General features: G+C 41.8%; 1 protein-coding gene across 2 annotated transcripts; it reads left to right on the top strand.

Moving 5' to 3' along the window:
• The first annotated feature begins 14,425 nt into the window (after positions 1–14,425).
• On the top strand, positions 14,426–20,513 carry nr2f2 (nuclear receptor subfamily 2, group F, member 2). Of its 2 annotated transcripts, none has more exons than XM_061282678.1 (3): positions 14,426–15,779; positions 16,331–16,876; positions 18,290–20,513. In XM_061282678.1, the coding sequence occupies exons 1-3, from the start codon at positions 15,326–15,328 to the stop codon at positions 18,562–18,564; spliced, it is 1,275 nt and encodes a 424-aa protein (XP_061138662.1). In that variant the 5' UTR covers positions 14,426–15,325; the 3' UTR covers positions 18,565–20,513. The 2 variants fall into 2 exon arrangements, with proteins under 2 accessions (XP_061138662.1, XP_061138663.1); XM_061282679.1 differs by having other exon boundaries at positions 14,429–15,779; positions 16,349–16,876.
• Positions 20,514–25,634: the final 5,121 nt, after the last annotated feature.

The raw sequence follows: 25,634 nt of genomic DNA, 5'->3' as shown, positions 1-25,634 counted from the left end.
GCCTTGGGCGCAGACACTCTGTGATTTATCTGCTCATTTATCTTTGCACACATCTGCCCGTGCCCTTGTGTGTCTGCCTGTTGCTCGTTCTTGCCTTCTTTCAGACAGCGCTTCTCCCAAAGGACTTCGGACCCCCGACAACACCCGAGCCCTCAACGCCCCTCCGTTTTTTGCATGTGTTATGTCAAGAATATGAAGTGGTCATTAAAAGGGAGTAGCGTAATCCCCCGGCTTGTCACAGATAGGAACCGAGTAGTGTCAAAGTACCCCAAAGTCCCAAAATACTCTATTGGTGACTGTTGGTGCTGCCAGATTTGCTATTTCACCCAATTTGTGTCACCTTTGACCCAAGAAATCCAATTTGGGTCCAAAACGTACCAACTTGGCTCCATTTGACACAACTTTCTGGGCATTTTTGTCCAAAACGATACGAGTTGTTGGTGATAATTGCCAAAATATTAGTGAACATTTTGGTATATTAAGTTATAGGACATGGAGTTGTCAAGTTCGTCATCAGTTTCTTCGAGTCTGCCATAAAACTCCCTTTGAACATTTGTGTCGTATTTAAAAATAGAATATGCAGTGCTGTCAAGAGGCTATTTTTGAACAACACATATTTTTTTATTCTTAACTTCCATAAAAGTGGGTGTCGACAAAAATGCACGTGGCACGGTGACAATGCCGGTTTACACAAAACACGCCACAAAGGCCACATCGAAGCTTTGTGTGTTTACACGTGTCACTAGCGTGAAGTAAACGCACTCATTCCAGACGTCCTCTGTCCCGCGTCCTCCACCTTTGCGCCCCCCTCGTCCTCTCCAGACGTGGCCCACATTGTGGATCCCACGCAGGCTGGTCTTTCCGGGCCCGGCGCCGGAAGCCCGCTGCGTGTGAGGTCAGCTGTTATTTATCACCGCCGCGCCGTCGTAATTGACTCTCCTTGTCTTTTTGGAGGACACGGGCAGATATAAGTGTGTCAGGACACCTCGGCGCTGTATATCAGCCTCCTCACCCAGGGAGGGGAGGAAAGGGAGGGGAGGGTGCTGTGTTATCATTGCGGACCATAGCCGTGCTGCACACTAAATGAGACACGGTCCAGTGAAAGTTACTCTTATTTTTGTCTGAAACGACTAAAATAGTTATTCATTCATTAATCATTATTAGCTGTAGGTAATTAATTTCATTAGATAATTGTATTATATGATGTACTCATTTTTTTAAAATTTGTATTTATGTATTTATTTATTTTTTTATTTACAGTATATCAGTTGATCATTTTATTATATGATGTACTCTTTTTTTTTTTATTTGTATTTAATTTAAATTGATTAATTACATTTCTTTAATTATTTTTAATTTCTATTTACAGTATATCATTAAAAAAAATCATAGATGACCTCTTAATTAATTTAATGTTTTTTAATTAATTCTTATTTTTATTTACAATATATCAATCGAAAAAAAAAATTATAGATGACCTCATCTGGCCTAAAAGTTGTCATTTGTGGTTCCGTGCTGTTTTTTAGGGGGCAGGTCATCTGGAAGCAAACACTTATTAATGGTTACCTGCTTGACAATCAGATAACAGGTTGCGCTAATGATTAAGCCAAGGTTGAGTACAGGTTAGAGGCCAGGCCATGTGTGCACAAACGTGTTTGCATGAAAAGTGCTGCTGCATGGAAGGATCCGGAACAGAATTGTTGCTCATCTTTTAACCTGTGACGACTTTTTCACAATCATACTCAGTCATTGCTATGTACCTGTAAAGGGAAGAAAGAAGAACTCTTCGTAATGGCTCGTTGACTCCTGATAGAGTCCAAAAAGCAGGTAAAGAGCAAGTTGTCGACTGAGTAGCAGGTCGTGGAAAAAAAAAAAAAACGACACACCGAAGCTGATTTGAGTTCACAAGGTCATTTCCAGCTCGAGGGATTAAGTAAAATAAACAAAAAAACGACACAAGCAGCAATTTATCAGATTTTGTGTTCACAGTCATGTTTTTACGTTTAGCCTCAGTGAAATTAGCCTGTTTTGAGCGGGTTCTCCTATTTCATGCTGTGCTTCCAGTAATGCAGCTCTGCTTATCTTTTTGGCTTTGTGGAGTATGAAAATATCCAACCTTATATTATGTAAATCAGCTCCACTGTTACATCACAATCTTGCTCTTGTGTGTTCAGGTGAAAATGCTAAAATCGCTTAAACGGTTACAATTCTTCCAAACAGATTATTTAAGTTCTTTTTGTTTATTTTTAATTCAATGATATTCTTTTTGTAGTTTGTAGGCAACTTTTTTTAATTGTTTACATTTGAATTCTGATTCAATGTGTAATAATGAGCGTGTTCCAGTCAAACGTGTTCAACATTCCCAATTGTAATCAATATTAATCAAATCAGGCATAAAAGATATACTCTAGAAAAAAAAAAAGAAAAAAAAACTTGCACATTGTAAAAGGGAGGGGAAGTCACAAAAAGGGAGGTCATCTGGTTTCCATTAAGAAGATAAACTGGTTCACTCTGAGCCTTTTTACTGGCTGCTTTTGTTACCGGGGGGGGGACGACCATGGGCGCTCGCTCCATCATCATCCAGTTGACACAACGTTAAAGGCCCTCAAACAGCCGCACGGGGCTTCCTTAATCAAAAACTAATTGAAACAGATATTGAGGAGCACTTACACTCAGCTGGTATCACGGCGCCGAGGCTGGAGACGCCGTTAAACACACTCGACATGGCATGACAAGCTGGAGCGTGTGTGAAATACAACATGTGGAGCTGAAAAGTTGCAGATATGGAGATACTATAAAGCAAAAGAGCGCCTGTCGAGTTGGATTATTTCAACACCAAACAATGGAATGGCGCAGATCCTTAAGGTGGATACGGCGTGGAGAGTCTGAGGAGCGTATCAGATTTTTTTTAGAATCCCTCAAGTCCAATCAATGGCTTGTACAAACTTAACCAGAATATATGTCGGCAGAAGCTCCGCCTCTGAATCTTCAATCATTCAGTCGCAAAAGATTGACATGGTAGCCTAAAAGTCCGAAATTAAATACAGTTTTTGGTAGATGAGAAATTCTTTGATGATAGCCTCAAAGTCTAAAGTTAAATAAAATAAAATAAAAATTTTGGTGGAAGAGAAATTCTTTTCAAGTTACAACCAAGCTCATGGAGCCGATTATGTTCATTAATTGAGATTCCACTGTGCGTAAAATCCATCCATCCATCCATCCATCCATCCATCCATCCATCCATCCATCCATCCATTATCCGAACCGCTTATCCTCATATTGGTTCTCAGAATGTGTGGTCCAACTTGCTAGTCAAAAGCGGACTCACTTTCAGAGGCATTATTTTCCTCTCTTCACAATCAATTAAAAAAAAAAATAAGAAAACGTCATTTGGACCTTGTTTTGAGGAAAACAATTTTTCTCAAGTCACACTCTTGGGACCATACTTTCTGAAAACCACCCCTGGTATCATACACTTGTTCACTGTTACATAATCCCAATCATCGTCTCAATCAAACCGTTCATAGTTGATTAACAGAAGCTCTGCTCATCTGCCCCGCCCTAATTCGTTTTTTCTCGCGATTTCTCTCCCACGGCAAAGTGTGTCGTCTTTGCCAAAAAGACGATCTCCATTATACGCCTGTAGCATGTAATTGTGTTTCAAATGCATGCACCCTGCACCTTGCATCAGCGCCCCAGCCGTACTCCCGTGGATAACAAATGGGCCTTTTCTGTGGGAATTGAGCCTAAACGATGGTTTCACTTAGAGAGCAAAGTGATTGTCCGTCTTCATAAGGCCGCTCTCCATCAAAGAGCAATGAATCCCATCCCCACGTGTCTTTGATTAAACACAGACCCCCCCCCTTCCCCATTATTAAGGCCTCACATCAAGCCTTGCACCTGTAACTTGTAATGGAGACACCCCTCGCATCTGGTGGAGGGAATCGGCGGGCGATTCCCGACTGAGAGCGACGCACCTTTCGCTCGATTCTAATCAACTCAGGCATTTCCTATCGCCGAGGTCACAAAGTTCACCCGCCGAGAAACATCAGTGGTGCTTTGAACCTTAGCCCTGCCTAATGACTGCACCCATCGTACGTTCAAGTGGTGCTCCTTGAACATTATGAAACCAAACAGCCCCCAAAAACGTCCACCAAATAAGTCGCTTATCAAAGACTTGCTAGCTAGCGTTCGATCACTGAGCATCTCTTTCAAGACGTCTCGGTCCGCTCGTTTGGTGTTCAGAACGATCCGGTTCACACTTGAGTGAACACACTCCGGCAACAGAGCAAAAGAAGTTACCAAAGAATAATGTTCAATGGATGCCGAAAATGATTCAAAGGCTGAATTCTCCCTCTCACAGTGGCGGCTGGTTTCTTTTCCATTGTCCCTACATGGGCTAATGTCATTATCTTGTCTGTGAACTCCGAAGGCCTATTCTGCTGTTATAGGATTTGCCGGCACCTTCGCTGATCTCATTGGTCTGGCACAGTGACAAAAGCCAAGACAGGATAAACAAGCACATTTTGTAAAGTGGTATCGATGTACCAGCAGCAACTTGACACTCGAGACCGCTCTGACAAGAAGAAAAGACTCGTAGTGAAGCTCACAGTGAAAGAACTTCTGGGTCTGGCGGAGCCTTTTTCTAAATGTTCGAAGTGTGATTTTCTTAGGAAAGTAATCGTTGTCAGTCGTGGCAATCGTTACCTTGAACCCTTTCAAGCTTTGTGACAAAATGGCCGCCCGCCAAGAGGGATTTGTTTGCTTGATTCATATTTGATTGAGATTATTCGGAATGTTTGTGCAAAAGAATAAAACCCGAATGGCAATTTAAGTTTTCCATGCTTCATCAACAAACTTTATAAGTAGAAAAAATACATTTTTACGCCACTTTTAATTTGAGTTTATAATCAAATGTCTGTTTTCATCCTTTCCTTATAAGACCCGCATAACATTACATTCTCTCATGGCCACATTTATTGATATCAACGAGAAGATTTGAACATTGAATTTTTCCTCCGTCTACATCTACTTAATTGACTGCTGTCTGTATTGTAGCTAAGGAAGGTCGCGAAAGCTTTCATAATTCTACCCTGGAAAATCCTTGGACGACCTCTTCTTGTGTCGGTTGTCATTTTTATTTCCCTGTACTTGCTTCATTGTCCTCATCTCTGCCATTATGCCCAACACACTGGAGGCATCCTTGGGTATGAATGTCAGCGGCCTCACATTAGAGCTGGCCCAATTGTTCTGTACATAACGCCGGTAGTGTAATAGAGCGTTTGATTACAGATAAGCAGACAAATAGCTCCCAGACCGGATGGGGTTCTTTTTGTCCCGAGACTTGAATGTAAGACCACGCCGCATGTCAGCGGCGGGCTTGAGGAGATCGAAATGACGCCGGTGTGGATTACAAAGTTCCTCGTTACAATTTGTCATTTTACGTGACAGTTGGAATTGATCTCCTTTGCCTTCTCATTGTGTGGTGTGAAGTCCTACAACGCTTTGGACGCTTTCTATTTGGATTTTAAAGAGGACGTGTTATGGAAAGATAGCGTTAATCGCCCTGTCCACTGTCAAATCTAATAACCGAATAAATATTCAGATGCTTGGAAATGTAACGCTAAGAATGACAAATAGTGACAACAATCTTAACCCGTCGCTCTTCAACACTTTGTGTTTTGATTGTAAACGTCATCGTCATTTAGTCTAAAAGCAGTCATGTGACGCCGCCGGCTATTCAAGGACCTCTTTGTCCATTCATCAGCACCCCTGATTGTGCCCAAGTCATGGTTAGCTGCAGGCCGGGCCCAGATAGAGATCAGCGGATGATTGGACGCACACATTCTTAACATGACTGACCTGTGACATCTCCGAGGCTGGCCGGCAGCCTGTCATTAGGTGAACAATGGCGCGCTTTCTTTAACTCTTATCTTTCCGCGATGACATTGAGAGTTTCTGCATTAACTCGTCGTCGTTAGAGGCATCGCGCTGATGTTGCATCACCGAGTGATCGCCGAGTGTGTCGGCGGTTCTTTGGCAGCGCGATGACAGAATGACACCGCTCGGGGTTTGCGCTGTGACCCGTTGCCTCCCCCAAGCGCAGCATCTGGAAGTAGGATTAGCATATTGTGCATTAGCATATCTTGCATATTCTTGCATCATTATATGCTAGCCGTTTAGCTCCACTGTAGGCTAGCTGACTCAATGGCTGATTGATCACTTGTAGCATCTTTGCCCAAAGTACTATGACCCAGATTTTTTTTTCCTGGAATCCCAAATAGCTGTCGCTAAAATCTATGTTTTGTGTTTTAGCTAGCGCTAATGGGATATTATTTCTTAATACGCCGAGTCAGGCCTTACATTATGACCTCGCTCGGATTTCATACAAACGCCGCCGGATGTTTGCCCTACGAGGTCCGCGTGTTGGCGTTGGCGTCCATTTCCAATCAAACGCAAAGTGAATGAGAGTGCTTATGTGTTAATATGTCATTTCCAGCGATCAGCCTTTTCTCTCTTGTTTACAGCCGTGCCACCACAATTACAAGCCAGAGAGAGGGGGGGGGGGGGGTGCAGGAATGAAGTGTCTGTGAAAGATTGATAGCTTTGGTCTTTAGTTCAATTGTAAATTAGAATAGCAAGTCCCCGTGGGATACAAGAGCTCTATTTATGATTAAGAAAAAGCTTCCATTATGGAGTGCCGCTTGGAAAAGTTTGCTCCCTCTTCACAAACAGGCAATTAGCTTGATGGAATGGGCTCGACTATTTTTTTCTTTCCCCCGACCCACTTACGTGAACCCATATTATGACCATCAGCCCGATAGTTTATGGTATTATTTTCATGCTGTTTGAATAAACTTTTTTTTTCCCAGCACTAAATCACAGACTGTGTAGTGAGCAGAGCGGGAATCAGAATTGGAGGTTGTATGTTTCGCCTCTTTCCGCACATGTTCGATAGGATTTAGATCAGGGCTCATTATTACTTTTGTTGGGGAGCTAATTCTGGAATGAACTTCTTGTGTTGGAAATTTTGAGGAAAAAAAAAAGCTAAATTAATGCAAGACAAAAATGCTGAGTGAACTCGATTTTTCCGCACCAGCAAATTGTCATGGATGTTGTCTCTTACGTGACAAAATGTCAAGAATCCATTTTGAAACCAACTGTGTTGATGTCATTCAACGTGGCACTAATAGCTGGCAAACACGTTGGAGAGTTCTCAAGTTACGACATGTCATTTGATTTCTTCCTAGCACTTCTCGCTAACGCCGGTGTCCAGTTGTAAAGAGAAATTGTGTTTATTTGTCATTTCCACGTACTGCCTCCAGTCCGTGCTATATATACAGAAAGCGCTCGGTCATCTATGCATGGACACACACGTTACTCTCCGAAGAATATCTTTCACGAGAAGTTCGTGCGCCACCTCAAAGGCCAAATAAATGAGATTAGCACAGATGTCTAAACTTTTTATTTTTGAATTTCTCTTTCGATCCAAGTATGCATTTCACAAGCTATTACTGGACAATTATTTTCTTTTCGTTTGACAAAAAATAGACGCTAAACATGGTGAGCAGTCACATCTGGAAATAAAAAAGGTTTTTGGGGGCGGGGTTAAAGAAACTGATCACACCTTAGTTAGCTAAATCCTGAATATAAGTCATTCTTGTCAATGAAATTCCATTTGATACGTTTTTTTCTTACTTTTTTCAGCATTTCTTTGAATGGATTTAAGTCATTTTCATTTCCAAAAATTTTCTAAAATTAATTTATTGTTTATTTGATAGAAGTTAAATAATAATCAATAAATCAATCAATCAAATTTAAGAAGGAAAAATAACGAATATATTGTTGGGAAAATCGGAAAATCGATTTTCATTTCATTCATTTTAAAAGTGCTTTTTGTAGTATATTATAATAATATATTGCATTATAAAGTTTTCATCAGTGCGATCTCTTTTCTGATTGGCAGAAACTAATCACATGGTTCACACAGCAGCTCTCCATATTTACATTTCTAAAATATTACTTTGCAAATATTATCTGTAATTCAAACAACATAAAGCAATGTCGTCATTACCTTAAGTGTTCATTAAAATACAAAATGCCTTTATTTATAATTCAAATGTTTCTGTTTTAGTTTTTCCATTGACTCGGGTGTGTAAGGCAAGACGGTGTCAAGCGAGTCGCTGTGGTGGCCACTTGACCTGTTGACGCCATGATTGTTAAGTCTTCGTCTTACGAGTGAAAGTGATACTCGCTGACCTTTCAGGTTGCCGCAAGCTTGTTGTCTTGTGATTGTGTCTTACGGCTCGGGGTCTGCAGGAACAGTGGAATTTCCTTCCAGAGAAAAAAATGTCTTTGTTGACAACTTTCTTGGCTGTTTCCACAAACCCCGCCCGCCATTTTCAGAATATCTTTAAGATCGTCACTTTTTAATTTGGATTTGATCCTATTTGTAGCCTTCAACATGACATTAGCCAAAGCGGCTACGTTGATAGCATGGCTTATTCATTTGGAGAGTTGCCAAACAAACTGTTACAGATTTGATGTTGTCTGATTTGGAATGTTCAATCTATTTAGGTTTTCGTTGGAAAACTTAGGAAACGTTTGTTTTCCAGACGTTCGCGTAGAAAATCACAACTGCTCATATCGCCGCCAAAATGGCCGCTTTGAACCAAAATGGCAGATTTTGTGTCTCTTCAGGCATGACTACTTGAGACTTGTGGGACTTCTTCTCAAAGACTCACCTACTACAACAAGACATTTATCACATATATCTCTCCACGTGCACGTCGGTAGATAATCACAACGTAGTCACAATAGCAAAACAATTTCCAAGCTCCCTAACGCCGCCAGCGCCCGCAGCTCTTTTTTCCGTCATGTAGAGAAAAAAGAAAAGAAAATCCTTTTGATACTTTGCATCACAAGCCCGCCGAGTGTTCTCAGCTCTATCGCACCACATTGTGCGGCCGCCCTCGCTTTCATGCTTTGGCCTCGGGGCGCCTCGTCCTCTGCCTGCTGCTGCTGCTGCCGCTGCTGCTGTTGTGAACATTACACTCGTTTATAATGCCATCATCCAGTCAGACGCTCGCCTTTCTGCGCCGCTATTCCACCGCCGCCGTTTACTGCCTGCTCGTTCATGCGGACATTTTTTGTTATTTCATCATCTCGTGTTTAGGGCCGTGTTGTAATCGTTTGTTATTCTTCCCAAGAATTACTCGAGGGCTGTGAATGCCTGAGGAGTCACCAATTTTTGCAAGCGTGGTTTCAGGTGAATTAAAACTCCCTCAGTAGCGCCCCCTGGAAAGCTGAAAAGAATTAGCTACTGACATCAGTTTCTGCAGTGGAGACAAAATTTGGTGGAAATGTCGAACGGCATAGAACTCACAAAAAGGGTTTAAGGACCTGTACACAAAATTGAGCAAGAAATCGGCCATTTTGGTTTGAAGCGGCCATTTTGGACTGAAGAAAATCGGGTGTATTTAATTTGCTCAATTTCAAAGGCAAAAGCAAATCATCTGGATTCAGCTAAATTTTATGAGTAGACTGCGTTCACTTTTTATAATGCAAGTCAACACCAAATCGTGAAACACATTTTGAGCGCTTACATACAGAATTTGCAGAATAACAGACAGGATTTTTTGTTTTGAATTTTTATTTCAGCAAACTAAAATCCATGATTTCTGAAAATGCCACGAATGAAGTTAAAAATAAACACTCAAATAATTAAAAAAATTAACTCATCTGAATAATCAAATCATTTACATAAAATAAATAAAATAATTATAAAAATGTATCTGAAAAATAAAATATGTCCAGAATGAATATATAAAAATATAGAAGTCACAAATCAATCTGAAAAGTATAACTCAGGTTTCACTATATTACATCTAGAATATACTTTAATGATCAACAAACTATTAAAAACACTCCACTCATCAACTCCAACGCTAGACAACAGCACAAACGCGCCATACAATACGCCGTCTGCTGGACAGCCGACACCTCAGAAGAAGAATCAGAAGAAAAATGTGTGCACAGCTCGACCCAAGGGCACTCCGAGCTGCAGCAGTTTTTCTCCGGGGCTTTACATTAGTGGTGGCGAAAATACTCACACGCTGTCCTTACTGATACTTACCCTCACATGTATGTGCTGGAGCCAATCCCAGCTGACTTTGGACCAAAGGAGGAGTACGCCCAAAACCACCCAATCACCCGGCACAATTCACGGTCTTCAATTAACCTGATGCGTTTCTTTGGAAGTCCGGATCCAAACCCACAACCTCAGAACTGTGAGCCACATCCGCTAAGGTTTTTCAAAAGTACATTTCCAGCTCCCTTCTTTGTAACGCCCGCTTGAGTGCATTCAGCGTTGGAACTGCTGATTTTAACAGGCAAGACTGAAAGCAGGCTGGCAGTGGGCCTATAGAGTGATCATTGAGATAAATTGATCTCTATCTGTGCAAATTGCCGCTGTCGTCTGTCATTGGCAAATGTGGACTGTGAAGGCACACACACATTGCAGTTGTGTGTGTGAGGGAGTACAACTTTATGAATAAGGCCACACACAAGTTGCTTAATTTTTAAAAACCAAACACACCCACCATTGAGATGTCAGCATTAATGACACAAGCCTAATTTGAGTCATTTAATGTTACATTTGTAGTACTATGAGCACATGCCAGAATATTAGGTACACACAAAAACCTCCAATACGTCTGTCTAATCCAGCAATCCTGCCTTTAAAAAGACAACAATGCTTCGCTTTGTTCAATGTGATTGACGTTTACAGTATAGTATCATAATCATTATAAACTGTCCAGAAAATGTGACATAAAATTCATAAACATCATTTGCATCAACATCAATTATGACAAAGCAGGCAAAATCTGTTTATTGTTAGAGTTTTGATATTTACACTACATCGGCATTTAAATCCATAAGGGAGAAAATTAAAATGTCAAGGAGACTTTAAAGTAATCTCTGATTTGATAATAATAATAATAATGATAATTAATTAATTGTGCAAAAAAAATTACCTGCATTTTTGAGTGTGTGTGGAAGTGTCCCAGTTGAAGATGTGACAGAGTCGCTCTCTTGAAGTTGATTAGGCCGGTTAACCTTTGCTCCCGCGCCGCTCTGCCGAGGTTAATCAGGCCGGGAACTTTGCGGACCCCCGGGGTCAGCGCTCCGCTATCTGGGCACAGATAACATTAAAGCCGCCCCAACCCACACCATTGCCATTTTTCTTTCCACTTTACATTTTTGGCTTCTTTTATAATTCTTGGTGTTGAATTAGACGCAAAGATGAATTTGCTTTATTATGATCAGTCCAATTTTTCATTTTGTGAGGGATGACATGCACGAGCAGCCCACGTGTGAATTTATATTTTTACTTTTAATACATTCAATGTATTTTAATTAACGGTTTCTTGGTTTTTGCTGATTGTAATTCCTAACTATAAGAATTCAACAAAATACAAGATTTATACTCGATTTTCCCTAAAGTCTTTTATACAAACGATTATGTATCGATCGGCACTGCTGCCAATCAACGCGTCATGTGCTGTGGCGCGCGCGTGCGCGCACGAGTAGAGCTTTGTTCTACTAACATGAGAAAATCACGCGTGTGCGCGTGATCAGTAAATATAAAGTGCACGGCGACATCCTCTTGTCTGGCTCGTCTTAATCGATTGTTGTGTGCATACACACGTCATGTTGTGCAGCAGTGTGTGTGTGAGTGTGTGTGCGTGTGTCTGTGTCCATCATGCCGCCTGAAGGAGAAACAACTGCTAATCACACACAGTAAACTGTAACAACCTGCTATGAACATGCAATAAATAAAATACAATAAATGAATTAGCATACAATACCTGAATTTAAAATCCTGCTCTCATTTCAAACTCACGTTTTTCATTTTACACGCATCCCGTCATTCATTTATATAACCTCACAAATAATTGGAAATTATAAAGATTACGAGACGAGAGTATTTTGTAGCAAATACGCTTGATGATAATGCCAGTTGTCATTTTTTAAAAATATTTATGATGCTTAAGTGACGTTTTATCGCCCCTATCATATCATGCAGGCTGTTTATGATATCATCCTGTATTCTGTTTCAATAAATCCATTAAATGGCCTCATTTATGTTAATAGTGCGCATGCGCGTTCTTAAATGAGCTATAAGTGGTTAAATATGTCATATAATACATGCTTTCTATACATATAACAGCCTGTATACAGACAGGTACCCCCCTCCCCTCTGCCTCCCTCCCTCCCCCTCCTCCCACCAGCACCCCCTCCCTCCCAGCTCTCGACAGTTTTTTCTTTTTTTTCTGCCAGTTTGCGCGCTGTATGAAGGAGACGAAAGGCGCTGGGGATGTATCTAAACTTCGTCGTCCTCCTCCTAATTCTTGACAAGCCTTTCAAATTGATTTCATGCAATTTCCAAATGAGTTGCCTCGGAGCTCTGTGCAAAGTTTTTGCACGCTCAGACATCACACTTTTGCAATAAACGACGAGTTCTTGTTTTGATTTTTTTTTTCTAACTTTCCTTAATTATTTTGTCTTTTGCATGTGGGGAGAAGAAGCCCGCCTGACTCTCACTCCAAGACTAAATTAAAGATTTTAAAGGGGAGAGAAGATGCAACCCGCCACGGACGAGTCCGCAGCGTATGCATTTGGTAGGTGTGCTGCCGTAACAACAACATAAACCCGATTTCAAATGAGTTTGCCTCAGACATTTGAGTCATACAAATAATTTAAGGTGAAGGTTAAATGCATGCAAAAAATAATCTTACAGCCGTTACTTTTAATACAGACATCTCTCCAGTCTATTGCTTTTAAATAACACGACATAGCAGTTTTATCCTCACAAAGCGTGCAAAAATATATACTTACCACAAATGCAGCAATGCTATGTCCGAAATTTTACAAGTGTTTATTTTATTTACCGATCCTCCATTTGTGTAGAATCTGCAAATAAAAGCGACAAAGTCGCGCTAATGAGCAGATAATTGGTTTTAGAATGCGGGGGGGGGGGGGGAGCGGTCAGTTTCGAAATACGAGTTAATCCAAGTCGGCCACCAGTCTGTGCGGTGGTTGGTTTGAGTTGCTCCGAGGCTGCGGCGAGCAGACGACTGAAAGCAGGCTGCCTGTGGTGCGAGTTGCACCCAGCGCGCTCCTCGCTTGCAATCAACAAGGCGATGAATGAACGCGGGGCGGGCGGGATTGCATGTCATATATTTTCTGACGCTGGGGGGCAGCCATACACTATGCTGGGACTACAATGCGTGGAGCAGAAGACAATCACACATACACACACACACCCAGAGTTCAAGTGTCACAGCCTGTGGTCATGAATGAGGTCATAGCCTGGCTTTTAATAATAATATTAGGGAGGGGATTTATTGACAACAGCAGCAAATTTGTGGTTATTTTCCCCTAACGTGTCATCTTATTGAGCATATTGGTTTAGAATTCTAATTATGCGGCTATTTTCTAAAAATAGTGCCAATTTACAGGCATCTTGAAAACCCTCATTTTTGACTTTTTTTATTTGTCACTTGTACTTGGGAAGTCGTGTAAGTACCATTGTACACGTATATTTGAACAGTTTTCATATGAGAGACGGATTGAGCTGAAGTGTGTGTGCGATTGTAATATCAAAAAGCACTTTTGCATCCATCCTTCCTTGCACTTTCTGGACCCCTTATCCTCTTCATGTTTGCGGGGGGCTGCAGAAATTGCTGCAGAATCAGTTTGGGGTCTGCTCGCCAGCCACAGAGCGTATTTTCTTTATGTATTTTATTTTTTAATTGTTTTATGGATTTTATTTTTTGCCATTTTATTGTTTTTAATGAATGCATTTGAATGACTATTTTGTATGTCAAAAATTGTGTGTGAATGGCAGATATAAAGAGAAATGCTACTTAGCCTATCATAAAACTCTCTCTGTATTTATAATTGTTTTTTAGTTTAAAATGTGCATCATGTGTGAATGCATGGGACATTGGGGAAAATCCTTCTTTTCATTTTGTTTTCTGTGTGTAAATGATAATTGTAATATCTATTCTATCTACTATAATTGTGTATTTATTTTACTTCATAATTATAAAAGATTATTTATTCATTTTATTTCATTTTCAACATTTGGATTAAGTATATAATCATCCCCGTTTCCTCTTATTTATTTTAAAAAATTAAAAGAAAGAGCAACGGTTGCTTTATTTGTGTTTAATTTTGATGTCCAAGACAGTATGAGACATATTTTTCATGTACGGTATGCCTGAGAAGAAACGACTCCCCCCAAGCCCCCCACCCACCCTTTCGCCCCTTCTTCCTGGAAACCCGCCTCCTTTTAGGACCCGGCGGCCCTGGCTCGACCTCGGCTGCGTCTTGGCTCGGCACCAAGTGGCACAGCCGCGGCCCGGCAGCCAATGGAGAGCGAGGGGGGCGGTCCTACACACACTCCGCCTGCCTTATATGGCAGCGCGTCGCCATGGCAACGTGTGCTAAGTTGCAGCAGTCGTGTCAAAGTTCACTATATAGAGAAGCTCAGCGAGCTGATCAGAGAGAAAGCATTCTGCCAGCCGTGCTCGTCTTAAGCCAAAAACCTCCCCGACCGCCTTTTTAACATATTTCCACACTTTGATTCGCCTTTTTCAACCACATTCTAATCATAATTTTCATCGCACGGAAGAGAACAAGAACAAGAAGACGAAGACGCGAGGAGGGATTCTAAAAGGCGCAGATCTCCAACATTTGCTGGCTCGAGAAGCGGATTTTTCTTATTCTTTCTTTTTTGTGGAGAGAATTCTTCCAGACTCGCACCCGGAGCTTGTTGGTCCCCCATTCGACCGCCGGTCTTCTCCATCCATCCTCGCCCCCCCCCTTTTCCTACCCTCCTCCTCCTCCTCCTTGTCCTCCTCCTCCTTCTCTTGCTCCCTCCAAAAAGCCAAGCCGGTCCATGCTGTTTGCTCGCTCTCGTCCCGGCACTCGGCCGACCTTCCCCGCCGACGGGGGTGCTGGATGGCCGGCAGTAGGAACCCCCTTGACTCGGCCTCGCTGGTGAGAAGCAGCCTCCTCCTCCTCGTCGTCTTCTTCCTCCGCCTCCTCCCCGTCGTCGTCGTCGAGTCTACTCATTCCCGGAGCGGAGCGTCGAGCGCGGCGCCTCGGCTGTGGTGATATACCCCCACACACCACCAGCACCAGCACCAGCACCACCACCCCGGTCGGCGCGTGGAACGACAACCCTCCAATAAGGTCAAAAGAGAGACAAAACGGCCGATCAAAAAGTTTCCCCCCCGTTGACTGAGAGGCAGATATGGCAATGGTAGTGTGGAGAGGCTCCCAGGACGACGTGGCGGACACCCAGGGCGCCCTCTCCTCGCAGACCCAAGGCGGGCTGGCGCTGGGCAACGCGCAGCCGGGCCAGCTGGGGCTGACGGCCGCGCAAGTGGCGCCGCCGGCTCCGCAAACCCCCGCGCAAGGCGGCCCCAACGGGCAGTCGGCGCCCGGTGGCGGCCAAGGCGCCCAGCAGCAACCGGACAAGCAGCCGCAGCACATCGAGTGCGTGGTGTGCGGGGACAAGTCGAGCGGCAAGCACTACGGCCAGTTCACCTGCGAGGGCTGCAAGAGCTTCTTCAAGCGCAGCGTGCGGCGGAACCTGACGTACACATGCCGGGCCAACCGGAACTGTCCCATCGACCAGCACCACCGCAACCAGTGCCAGTACTGCCGCCTCAAAAAATGCCTCAAGGTCGGCATGAGACGGGAAGGTATTGGGACTTTTTGTTTACCTCACTTTTTTCTTTTATTCTTTTTTTTCTTTTTCGCTTGGCTTTGTGTTGCGGTCGGTGCGCGCGTGTGTGTGCGATGCAGCGGGGGCTCCCTCGCGAGGTAGCCGGCCGGAGCGTGCCTCAGTGCCGCCTTGTGCCGGCGCTCGAGTCGGGGGGACTCCACTGGATCTTTTTATGATCTTGTTGTTTTATGTCTATTTTTGTCATATACTCACCTTAGGCGATCGGATATAACCGTGGGCATGGAATATGTCTAGCTATGCTTACAAAAATAGTCACGCTCGCGGCGCGTCCACTTCCACTCGAGGTCTATTGTTTACCGAGTGTGCGTGGAGTATTCTCGCCAAATGCAACCGTATGGGTTAAGGGTTCCTTCCACACGCGACGCCTTTGTGCATGCAGCCTTCCCCGCTGCGTGTACGTGTTTTACTGCTGCCATTTTGCAAGGCGCTAAGCAGTTGACGTTGAAATCGCCGCCGACCCGCTTGGTCGGTGCTTGACGTGCAGAATTCAGGCTTCAATATCTGTAGTCTCTCTTTTTACTGCAGCCGTGCAAAGGGGACGGGTGCCGCCCACGCAGCCGCACCACGGCCAGTTCGCGCTGACCAACGGGGACCCGCTGCACTGCCACTCGTACCTCTCGGGATATATCTCGCTGCTGCTGCGCGCGGAGCCCTACCCGACGTCCCGCTACGGCAGCCAGTGCATGCAGCCCAACAACATCATGGGCATCGAGAACATTTGCGAACTGGCGGCGCGCATGCTCTTCAGCGCCGTGGAGTGGGCCCGGAATATCCCCTTCTTCCCGGACCTGCAGATCACCGACCAGGTGGCCCTGCTGCGGCTGACGTGGAGCGAGCTGTTCGTGCTGAACGCGGCGCAGTGCTCCATGCCGCTTCATGTGGCCCCGCTGCTGGCGGCGGCCGGCCTGCACGCCTCGCCCATGTCGGCGGATCGCGTGGTGGCCTTCATGGACCACATTCGGATCTTCCAGGAGCAGGTGGAGAAGCTCAAGGCGCTGCACGTCGACTCGGCTGAGTACAGCTGCCTCAAGGCCATCGTGCTCTTCACCACAGGTGAGAACCGGAGCCACTCGTGGAGCGCGATTATAGCACGTTTCTTGCTCTCCTACTCCGCCATTTGTCACCCCGAGTCTTGTTTGGGGCCACTGACAGATATAAATGATGTGTGTGGGGGGTGATGGGGGACTCAGACAGACTTGGGGGAGGGGGTGCCAAAATGATAGAGAGAGAAAGACAACCCTAATATTGCTCAGAGTGTTTGTGCGCGTGTGTGTGTGTGTGTGTGTTGGGGGGTGTCAAGATTTAATGTTAATGGGTTTTTTTGACGTCAGGTTGTGTAAATATCTCCAAATACAAGAAGGTGCTCTCAATTCCATTGGACAATTGTAATGCTCCACAAAAATAACCTACACGCATGTCCTGATGGTCAGCTATGTTGTCATTCTTATTTGGGAACTGTGTTACTTAAAAAAAAAAAAAAATTGGTTACGCATGTGTTGCCCAGTTTTTTAAATCCCGTTTTGGATGTAAACACTCCTGGGTAATTGCTGTCTAAAATACGTAGAAGAATAAAAAATAACTTTGTTGCTCACTAAAAGCACATTAATCATTATAGTTACATATAAAAGGGAAGGATATAAAAATAATCCAGTATGGAGATGCTGCTCAAAACAACAAAAATCTCACATTTTAGTGGTGCCCCCAATAAATATTAATTTAGAACACTTAAAAGTAATTAATTCATGCATTTCTTCGTCAATAAAAACTCTCCATATTTCATAAATTATTTTTTATGGACTACAGCAACAATAACATGTAACGTGCAATTGTTGCGTTATACAAACTTTAGATAATATTTCTATATGGCATTGATCTTTATTTCATATGTAATTTTATTGCAGAAAAATAACAAATTACAAGTAATTGGGTAGAACACATTTGTTACTCAATATAAAACTAAAATATTCATTTTTTCCCCCTATACGCCTTACATGGTTGAAATTGAGACCACAATATTATTTTAGATACACATAGAAGGTCTCATTAGAAAGTGTATTGCTACCAAAGAAAAACAAATCCAAACTTAATAATTAAATATTTGAATGCCCTGCAATGACATCAAATGCTAGAAAATATAAGGACGCACCCATCGTGTACTTTAGAGGGGAGGGGTGGGGGGTGTAAAGCGCAATTATTATTTTTTTTGCAGTAAATCCACCCACATAAACAAGAGTTGATTGTAAACTCAGTGATAATGCGAAGTGAGGAGGGATGGTGCGTGTGGGGTGGGCTTTCCTAAAGGTCAGACCACCATAACACCCCCACAGCCACTTCTTCGTCTTGCACCTTGCAAGCATCAAACATGCATATTGCGTTGAAAATTGAGTTTGTTTGTTTTGTTTGCCCCCCCCCCCTCCTCCCTCCTTCCCACACCCACGCCCTAAATCCACCCCACCCCCATCGCAGACGCGTGCGGCTTGTCGGACGTGGCCCACGTGGAGAGCCTGCAGGAGAAGTCCCAGTGCGCCCTGGAGGAGTACGTGCGCAGCCAGTACCCCAACCAGCCCACCCGCTTCGGCAAGCTGCTGCTGCGCCTGCCCTCGCTGCGCACCGTTTCCTCGTCGGTCATTGAACAGTTGTTTTTCGTCCGCCTGGTAGGTAAGACCCCCATCGAAACGCTCATCAGGGACATGTTGCTGTCGGGGAGCAGCTTTAACTGGCCTTACATGTCCATTCAGTAAAGAAGACACAAGATGACGATGGTGGTGCAGGTGGCGGTGTGCGCGTGTGTGTGTTGTGAGGGTGGGAGGGGCTGCTGGTTGGAGGTGACGATTCAATGATTTTAGCTGCTTCTTCTTTTTATTTGCGCTGAAGGAATATTGGAAGGAGAAAAAAAAAAACTGTGAATTATTCCCTCCCTCACTTCAACCCCCCCCCCCCCGCGTTAAAAAAAAGACACCAATCCACTGACTGAACTGAAAATTGTTTTTGTAACGAAAGCAACGACAAAAAAGGAAAACGCGGGATTTTGTTGAGGAAATTTTAAGTATTAAGTGCATTTTTTTTTTTGTTTCGAAAAAGGAAGGGAATTTTGTTTTTATTCACGTGTCCTGTGTCCAAATGTATAGCTGTGTGCGTGCTTGCGTGGGTGCGTGTGTTTTGTACTTTCCTCCTCCATTTTTGTTTGTTTTCTCTGGTTCCAAACCGGCTTAATATGTGACTGTGTTGTACACAGGTGGTTGTGTTTTTTTTTCCCATTCACGTGAAGAATAATGTGTACAAACAAAAGGGGGGGAAAAAAGGAGAGGAATTAAAACCACAGCAATAGGAGTTGTTCGAGACTTTTTTTGGTCCATCTGTAGAAGCTTCATGCTTGCAAGCGCACTTACGTTCCCAACGAGCCACTATGAATAATCTTGCATCATTTGTCCTCGCTGAACAATTGGCAGCCTTTATCTTTCGTTGAGAATATTATTATATCGACTTGTGATTCCTGGGGAAGGTCAACCAAGTTTAAAAGCCAAGCCTATGTGGCGTTTAATAGCAGTATTACACGACGAAACAATAAAACAAACGATCCCCTTTTGTCCGAATTAAGTGCCTGACAAGCATGACGCGATTTCTCCACAACAACGTGCATGGTGAAAGTGGAGGAATGGTGTGCTTTCTCCCCGATGTGCACCCTTAAGATGAGTGAATCGGCCGTGCAAGCATGCCGATGTGGGGCAGTATTGTTGTAAATATAGGTCAACTTGTTTCTTTTCTACCAGCTCTGTGTGGCCCAGAGCAAATGTGTGGTTGCCATCATTTTCGCTCGTCTTTCCAACGGAGTGTCGGACTCAGCTCGGCTCGGTAGCACTGACGAGTTCTGTACATACATATTATTATTATTAATATTAATTATTATTATGATTACAACCACATTTTCTTTGGTTTTGTTTTCTTTTTTTTTTTTTTTTTGGTTTCATGTATATTTAGACTGTGAATGCATGGCCACAGGTCGCTAACCTATTTTACCCTATTTGCTATATAAATGTAAATGTTCTTTCTTTTTATTGGGTGAGTGGAGGGACTCGAGGGCGGGGGGGTTGTATAGATATAATCTGTGCGTTCACTACACACAAGCCCTTGTATTTAAAGACACGCATACACATACACACATACACACACTCAAAAAAGACACAAATAAGTGAAAATTCATCTTCATATGAGGACTTAGAAACAGGGTGAGCAGGTTTTTATGGGGTGCTTTGCAGTGTGCGTGCGTGCCCGTGCTTGTGTGTGTGTGCGCGCGCACGCGCGTGTGAGCAATTAATTACACACACGTCTAAAAATTAATTAAGAAAATAACGGGAGCACACAACACACACACTGTACGCACGCACACACGTGGACCAGAGAATGATACATGATTGTAATTATGAACCCACCTTTTTTATATAAATATATAAAAAATATATGACTGCAGGGTATTGATAACGTATAGATACTTTTTTTTAAAATGATGATCATGATGATGATGAATTCATTGCAAGTGATACCTGTGAGTGTGTGTGCGCGTGAAAGTTTCTAATAGTTGAACACGATTCTCGTTCGTTCGTTCGTTCGTTTGTTTTGTGTTAGCTTATTGTACAACGAGCATTCTGCTGTAAATTTGTTCTTGGTATTAAATTATAATTTATGAATTTGATATCTTTTCATGGCTTTTTTCCTCTCTCACTTCTTTGTGATGAATGGATGAATTTGGATTCGTTCCTCCTCCTCCTCACTTTTTATGATACTTTTTAATTGTCCAGGTTTAGTGCATCTCCCCCAAAAGTCACCACAAATCCTCTTAAAAAAATGCCTCCAGACGTTTTTGTGTGCTTGTGGCTATTCATTATTAGCAGTGTAACTTTGACGTCTACTGCTGCTGCTGCGGCTGTGTTGCGCATGCGTACTTGCTTTACTTATGATGACTCGGATGATGGGCGTCATTTATCGACTATCTGCAATAGTCGTTATGACGTCACCAAATAATCACTAAATGACGTTTTTGGATCGGTCACAGAATGATCATGACAACGTCATCATTATTATTTCTATGATTATTATTTTAACTCTCAAGTCAATTCTATTCACGGCCATGCGCGTAAGTGACGTAATACGTAGGGCGATATTTGTTTTCATTTGATTACATTTAAAAAGCAAAATCTAAACATTCTTATGTTTAGTGCACATTAGCAAGTCATATTTAGTACTTTTATCAGACCCCCAAATTATCCCAAATTATACTTGTTACTGTTTTTAAGTGACATAATGTTAACATGTGTTACTGTTAACATTTTCTCCATCATGACGTACATTTGCGCATACACATTGAGTGGAGGTCAGGCCATAAATGTAAGAAAATATCGCCATCTACCCGTCGTGCTCGAAAGTGCACACACCTCGTGAACTGAGTGACCAACTCGCACTCACCCACGGTTAAACTTTTTCAGCGTGCTCGTAAGGATTGGGAGCTTGAAACTTAATTGATGCGTCTGCCTATTGGGGACACTTCATTAGGTACGCCTGATGACGTCTTCCATTAGACGCGTCGGAGAAGAAATTGTTGCGCTGCAGAGGCGAGTTTATGTTCGAGGGAACGACATGCGATGCCAAAATAGCTGACAGGTGTAAATCATGATGCGCCACGCTCAATAAATATATTTGGTATTGTTCAGTAAAAAACGAAACACTCCAAATGGAGTGTTGTTTTAGTGTTTAGCAGAAATGTAGCATTTAAATAGTGCAAGTGGATGTAATGTGGATAGTTATAATTCGTGGATTCGAATGACAATATCAACTTTCAAAACCAATTTTGAATTATTTCGTAATTATTTTTGTAAGCGTTGCTCGTTCACATAACAAGTGGAGGGGAAATTGACAGTTGGTGCAAAAATGGGAGTTTATAAAATAGAGGAAAAGGGTGTTGATTTTACTCGATGTTCTTTTGTCATAAAATCATCCGGATCTTGATTTATTTTTTAGTAGATGTTATTAAAAAATAATTAAAATCCAGATGATGGTTGTAAATAAAATTTACAAACATTTTTTTTTCAGTGTAGTGTCCACACTAAATAAACACACGCGCACATTGATTGCAAACCAATCAAAAATGGTCGTGTTTGTAAAGGCGTCCCCCACACTTTGGTGTATTTAAATTGCGCAAAGCGCTCCAGTTAGACAACCTTGAGTTTCACTTTCTCATTATTATTTTCTACAATAGATGGAGAAAAGACCAAACCAAATTAATACAGACTGATAGTTGGTTAAAATGTCACGCACACGCACAGTAGCACTGCATTATTTATTAAGTCTTGCATTTACAACCAATGCTCAGAATGAGCCTTAAAGCATTTGGAAGCCTTCATAAATATGTTCATATGTTTGGTTCTTTTATCGTAGCCAATATTTTGTAATTTTATTTTTGCCAGACTTGAGGAAGCATGTATGTGTGATATAGAGCAAAAGAGCTCAGTTTCATTTAGATATTGAACTTTAAAATAACCTGCAAATAAATACAATTATTTTTATTTTTAAAACAATTTAAAACATAGATGATCATTTTGTGGATAGTCCACATTCATTTGTTCACCACCAGTCCTTATGATTTGTCCCCAAGAATTTGGAGATCACGTGGGACATGTCATCCATTACATTAAAAAAAAGAATAGATACAAACAAACAAACAAATAAATAAATAAATAAATAAATAAATACATACATACATAAAAAAAAGTATTGCACAGGTTCTGGTCATAACTAAACATTATTTATAGCGCATTCAATAACCACCAAAACTCATCTTCATCATCAACATATATTTTGAAGCTGTTTGTAGGTTTTCACAACACTAATTGCCAGTTTGGAGAATTTGAACGCATGTGGGATTCAGCCCATTTCGGGAGAAAAACAAAAATCTCCAATTTGAGAGCCCTCAAACCCTTCAGATAGAAGAGGCCCTGCGGGATGCGTTCAATGTACAATTTTGCGACGTCCAAACCAAACCAAAATTTGTCTCGAAGCGAGTTGTGCTCACAATCTGTTGCTTTAATTTCGGCGTCACTTGGTGAACATCATCATTATTATAATCCATCATCGTCGTAATGACCACAAACAAACCACGCCTTCACACCCACAGGTGAAAAACAGGCAAAAACGTTTTGGAGTTTTTAGTTGTTGGTTTAGTCTATAATTCACTTTGTGCAAATCAAATGTGATAAATATGTTATTATTTTCAAATGTTTGTTTTAAGAGAATGTTTGGTTATCGTTTTTTTTTGTGGTAAAATCATATATCCAATCTCTGGAGCCTTTTACCTTGTCATCTGGACGGAATGGAAAAAAAATGAATGCGAAAGATACCAATTACCTTTATAATAGAAAATATCAAATTCCTAGTATTTATTCATCTTTTAAAACACAGTCTTGCCATTTGATGTACTTCACACACCAAACGTCCAATGCATTTCATTTGCTTCCACTGCCATGTAAAAAAAAAATAGAACAAACGTAAATGTATGCCTTATTATTGTCCTAGAAAAAAAGCGAGTGATAAAAAAAAAAATCAATTGTTTTGAGGACTTAAATAGTGAGCCTGTAAATGTGCTGATGATGTACGCTCAATTGTGGAGATGACATTACAGGAGGAGAAAGAATACACTCGCCCATCCCTGCCTGCCTCTCCCCCTCGTCCTCCTTTCTCGTCCCCCCGCCGCCGAGTGACCCCCACAGGACCTGGTGAGTGGCGCCGGGCCCCGCTGCACTAATAACTTGCAAGTGGCGACCACGGCGTTCATGCAGGGCCGGCTGAATGCATGGTGGTGCAGTACTGGTGGCGTGCTACAGAGGGCGCGCTGCAGCACCTTTCACCTCAGCTGTCTGCTGGCTCTTTCACCCGCTCTTTCACTTGCTTTCCTTTTTAATCTTCATTTTTCTATTCATAAATATACGAAATTATTTTTGTCACTTTTAGAAAAACAAAATATAATTTATATAACAAAGACCTCGAAGGAAATCATTTTTAATTCACTTTTACTCCATCCAAGAATTTACAAATAAAAAGACGCATTTACTGAGGGAATATTTTCAAGTATTACATGGATGGTATAAATGTGACAATTACATGCAGATGCGTCTGATTAAATGACACTATGATGGGAAACGGAATCTAGTCCAGTAATTCAAACTATAGTGAAATATTCAAAATTATAAAAAGGCCGATTGGCCTTCTGAAATTACGTTTAATCGACAGGTATAATTTAAAATGCATCCACACAATATTTAATATGTTAAGTGGCTGACAATTATTTTTAGTTCATCTCGACTAGTTTTGATGCGTTCATTCTGTTATTTATTTTAATGAATCGAAATTCATACTTGCTTAGAAAACATGTTTATTTTCTATTCTTTTCATGCATTTCGTTTCTTTTAACCATATCGACAGCTACAAAGGTGTCTTCAAAAGGTCAAATATTTGTTCAATTGTACAAGTCCAAAATGTGCACAGTCTTTTGCTCCAAGCTTTACATAATGAATTTGCTCTAATAACTGGCGTTTATTTTTATGGCTGTGCGTTTATAATAATGTGTTCAATCCAAACAAAATTAATCCACCTGTCACATTTGTCTGTTTTTTTAAATAACAACGTCCGCTAATGTCAGGACTGTGTGCATTCTCACTCAAATAATTGAAATATACCAAATTTAAATATTAAAAATACAAATGAAGAAAAATATATCGTAAAGCCTTAATTCCAATAAGAATAAAATAAGATCTTTGTGTCAGCTTTAATGTCATTGAATGAAAAAAAATGCAGTGGATTTTGAAGTTCATTAGTAAATAAATCACAGTACAGTTTAGGTCTCTAAATTTCGACATCATGTGTGCACATTTGTTTGAAACTGTTTAAACAGATAGCAAAAAAATGAAGAAACTCGTAACGAATGTAAGAAAATTAAATTGGATTACACGTACAATTTTCTCTCTAAATGTCAGCAAGCTTCAACATGTTTGATTTCAAATACATAAAAATGTCTTTAATTATAAGAGTGTTGCTCACATCTTTGCTCGGATTGAAAAGGAAAGGACAATTTCAAATCTGCAAACTACAGCTTTATCTGCAATTTTGCTCAAGTCATTTCAATGTGACGAAGAAAATCCGAAAAATGTCATAGTTCTTTTAATTAAACAAAAAAGTAAATTTTACACCAGCATTTTTTACATAAAAAAGAGAACCGCGCCATGAATATCTTTTAATTGAAGTTAGTTACAATAAACTACATTGTAAAATAAATACATTTCTTTTGCGCTACTAATTTAAAAACATGAGAAGGTGCCATTAAAAACTCATCCATATGATACTTTCAACTTTTCAGTCGGATCTTTTTTGTGTGAAATTCCCAAACGTGCAAAAAACGAGCAACCTGCGAGGTTTGATTTTTGTTCTTGTCTTGCCTCCTCTTTGCATGGCTGCCGACGATCGTGCATGTTTGGCCGCGGCAGCGGCGGACAATAACGCGCTAATTGTCCAGGTTTTGTGACCCAGCAAATGCGAGGGGGGCTCTCGTGGCTTTGCTATGTAATTATGCAAAACACTTTGCATAAAGACTTTGCCATCCGATCTAATGATAGGAGCCCTCTGCCTTGCATGCGTGGAGCCAACCAGCCGCCGCTGCCGCGCTGCACAAATCACAATCCAGCAGGTAACACACACAAAAACAATCTTGCGTGTCTTTAGATGATCGATATAGCACTGATGCATTCAAATACAGTCGTTTCCAGTGTAC

The sequence above is a fragment of the Syngnathus typhle genome, linkage group LG7 (assembly GCF_033458585.1).
Source record: "Syngnathus typhle isolate RoL2023-S1 ecotype Sweden linkage group LG7, RoL_Styp_1.0, whole genome shotgun sequence".
Classification (NCBI taxonomy): Eukaryota; Metazoa; Chordata; class Actinopteri; order Syngnathiformes; family Syngnathidae; genus Syngnathus; species Syngnathus typhle.
This window is presented reverse-complemented; position numbering and strand designations above follow the sequence as displayed.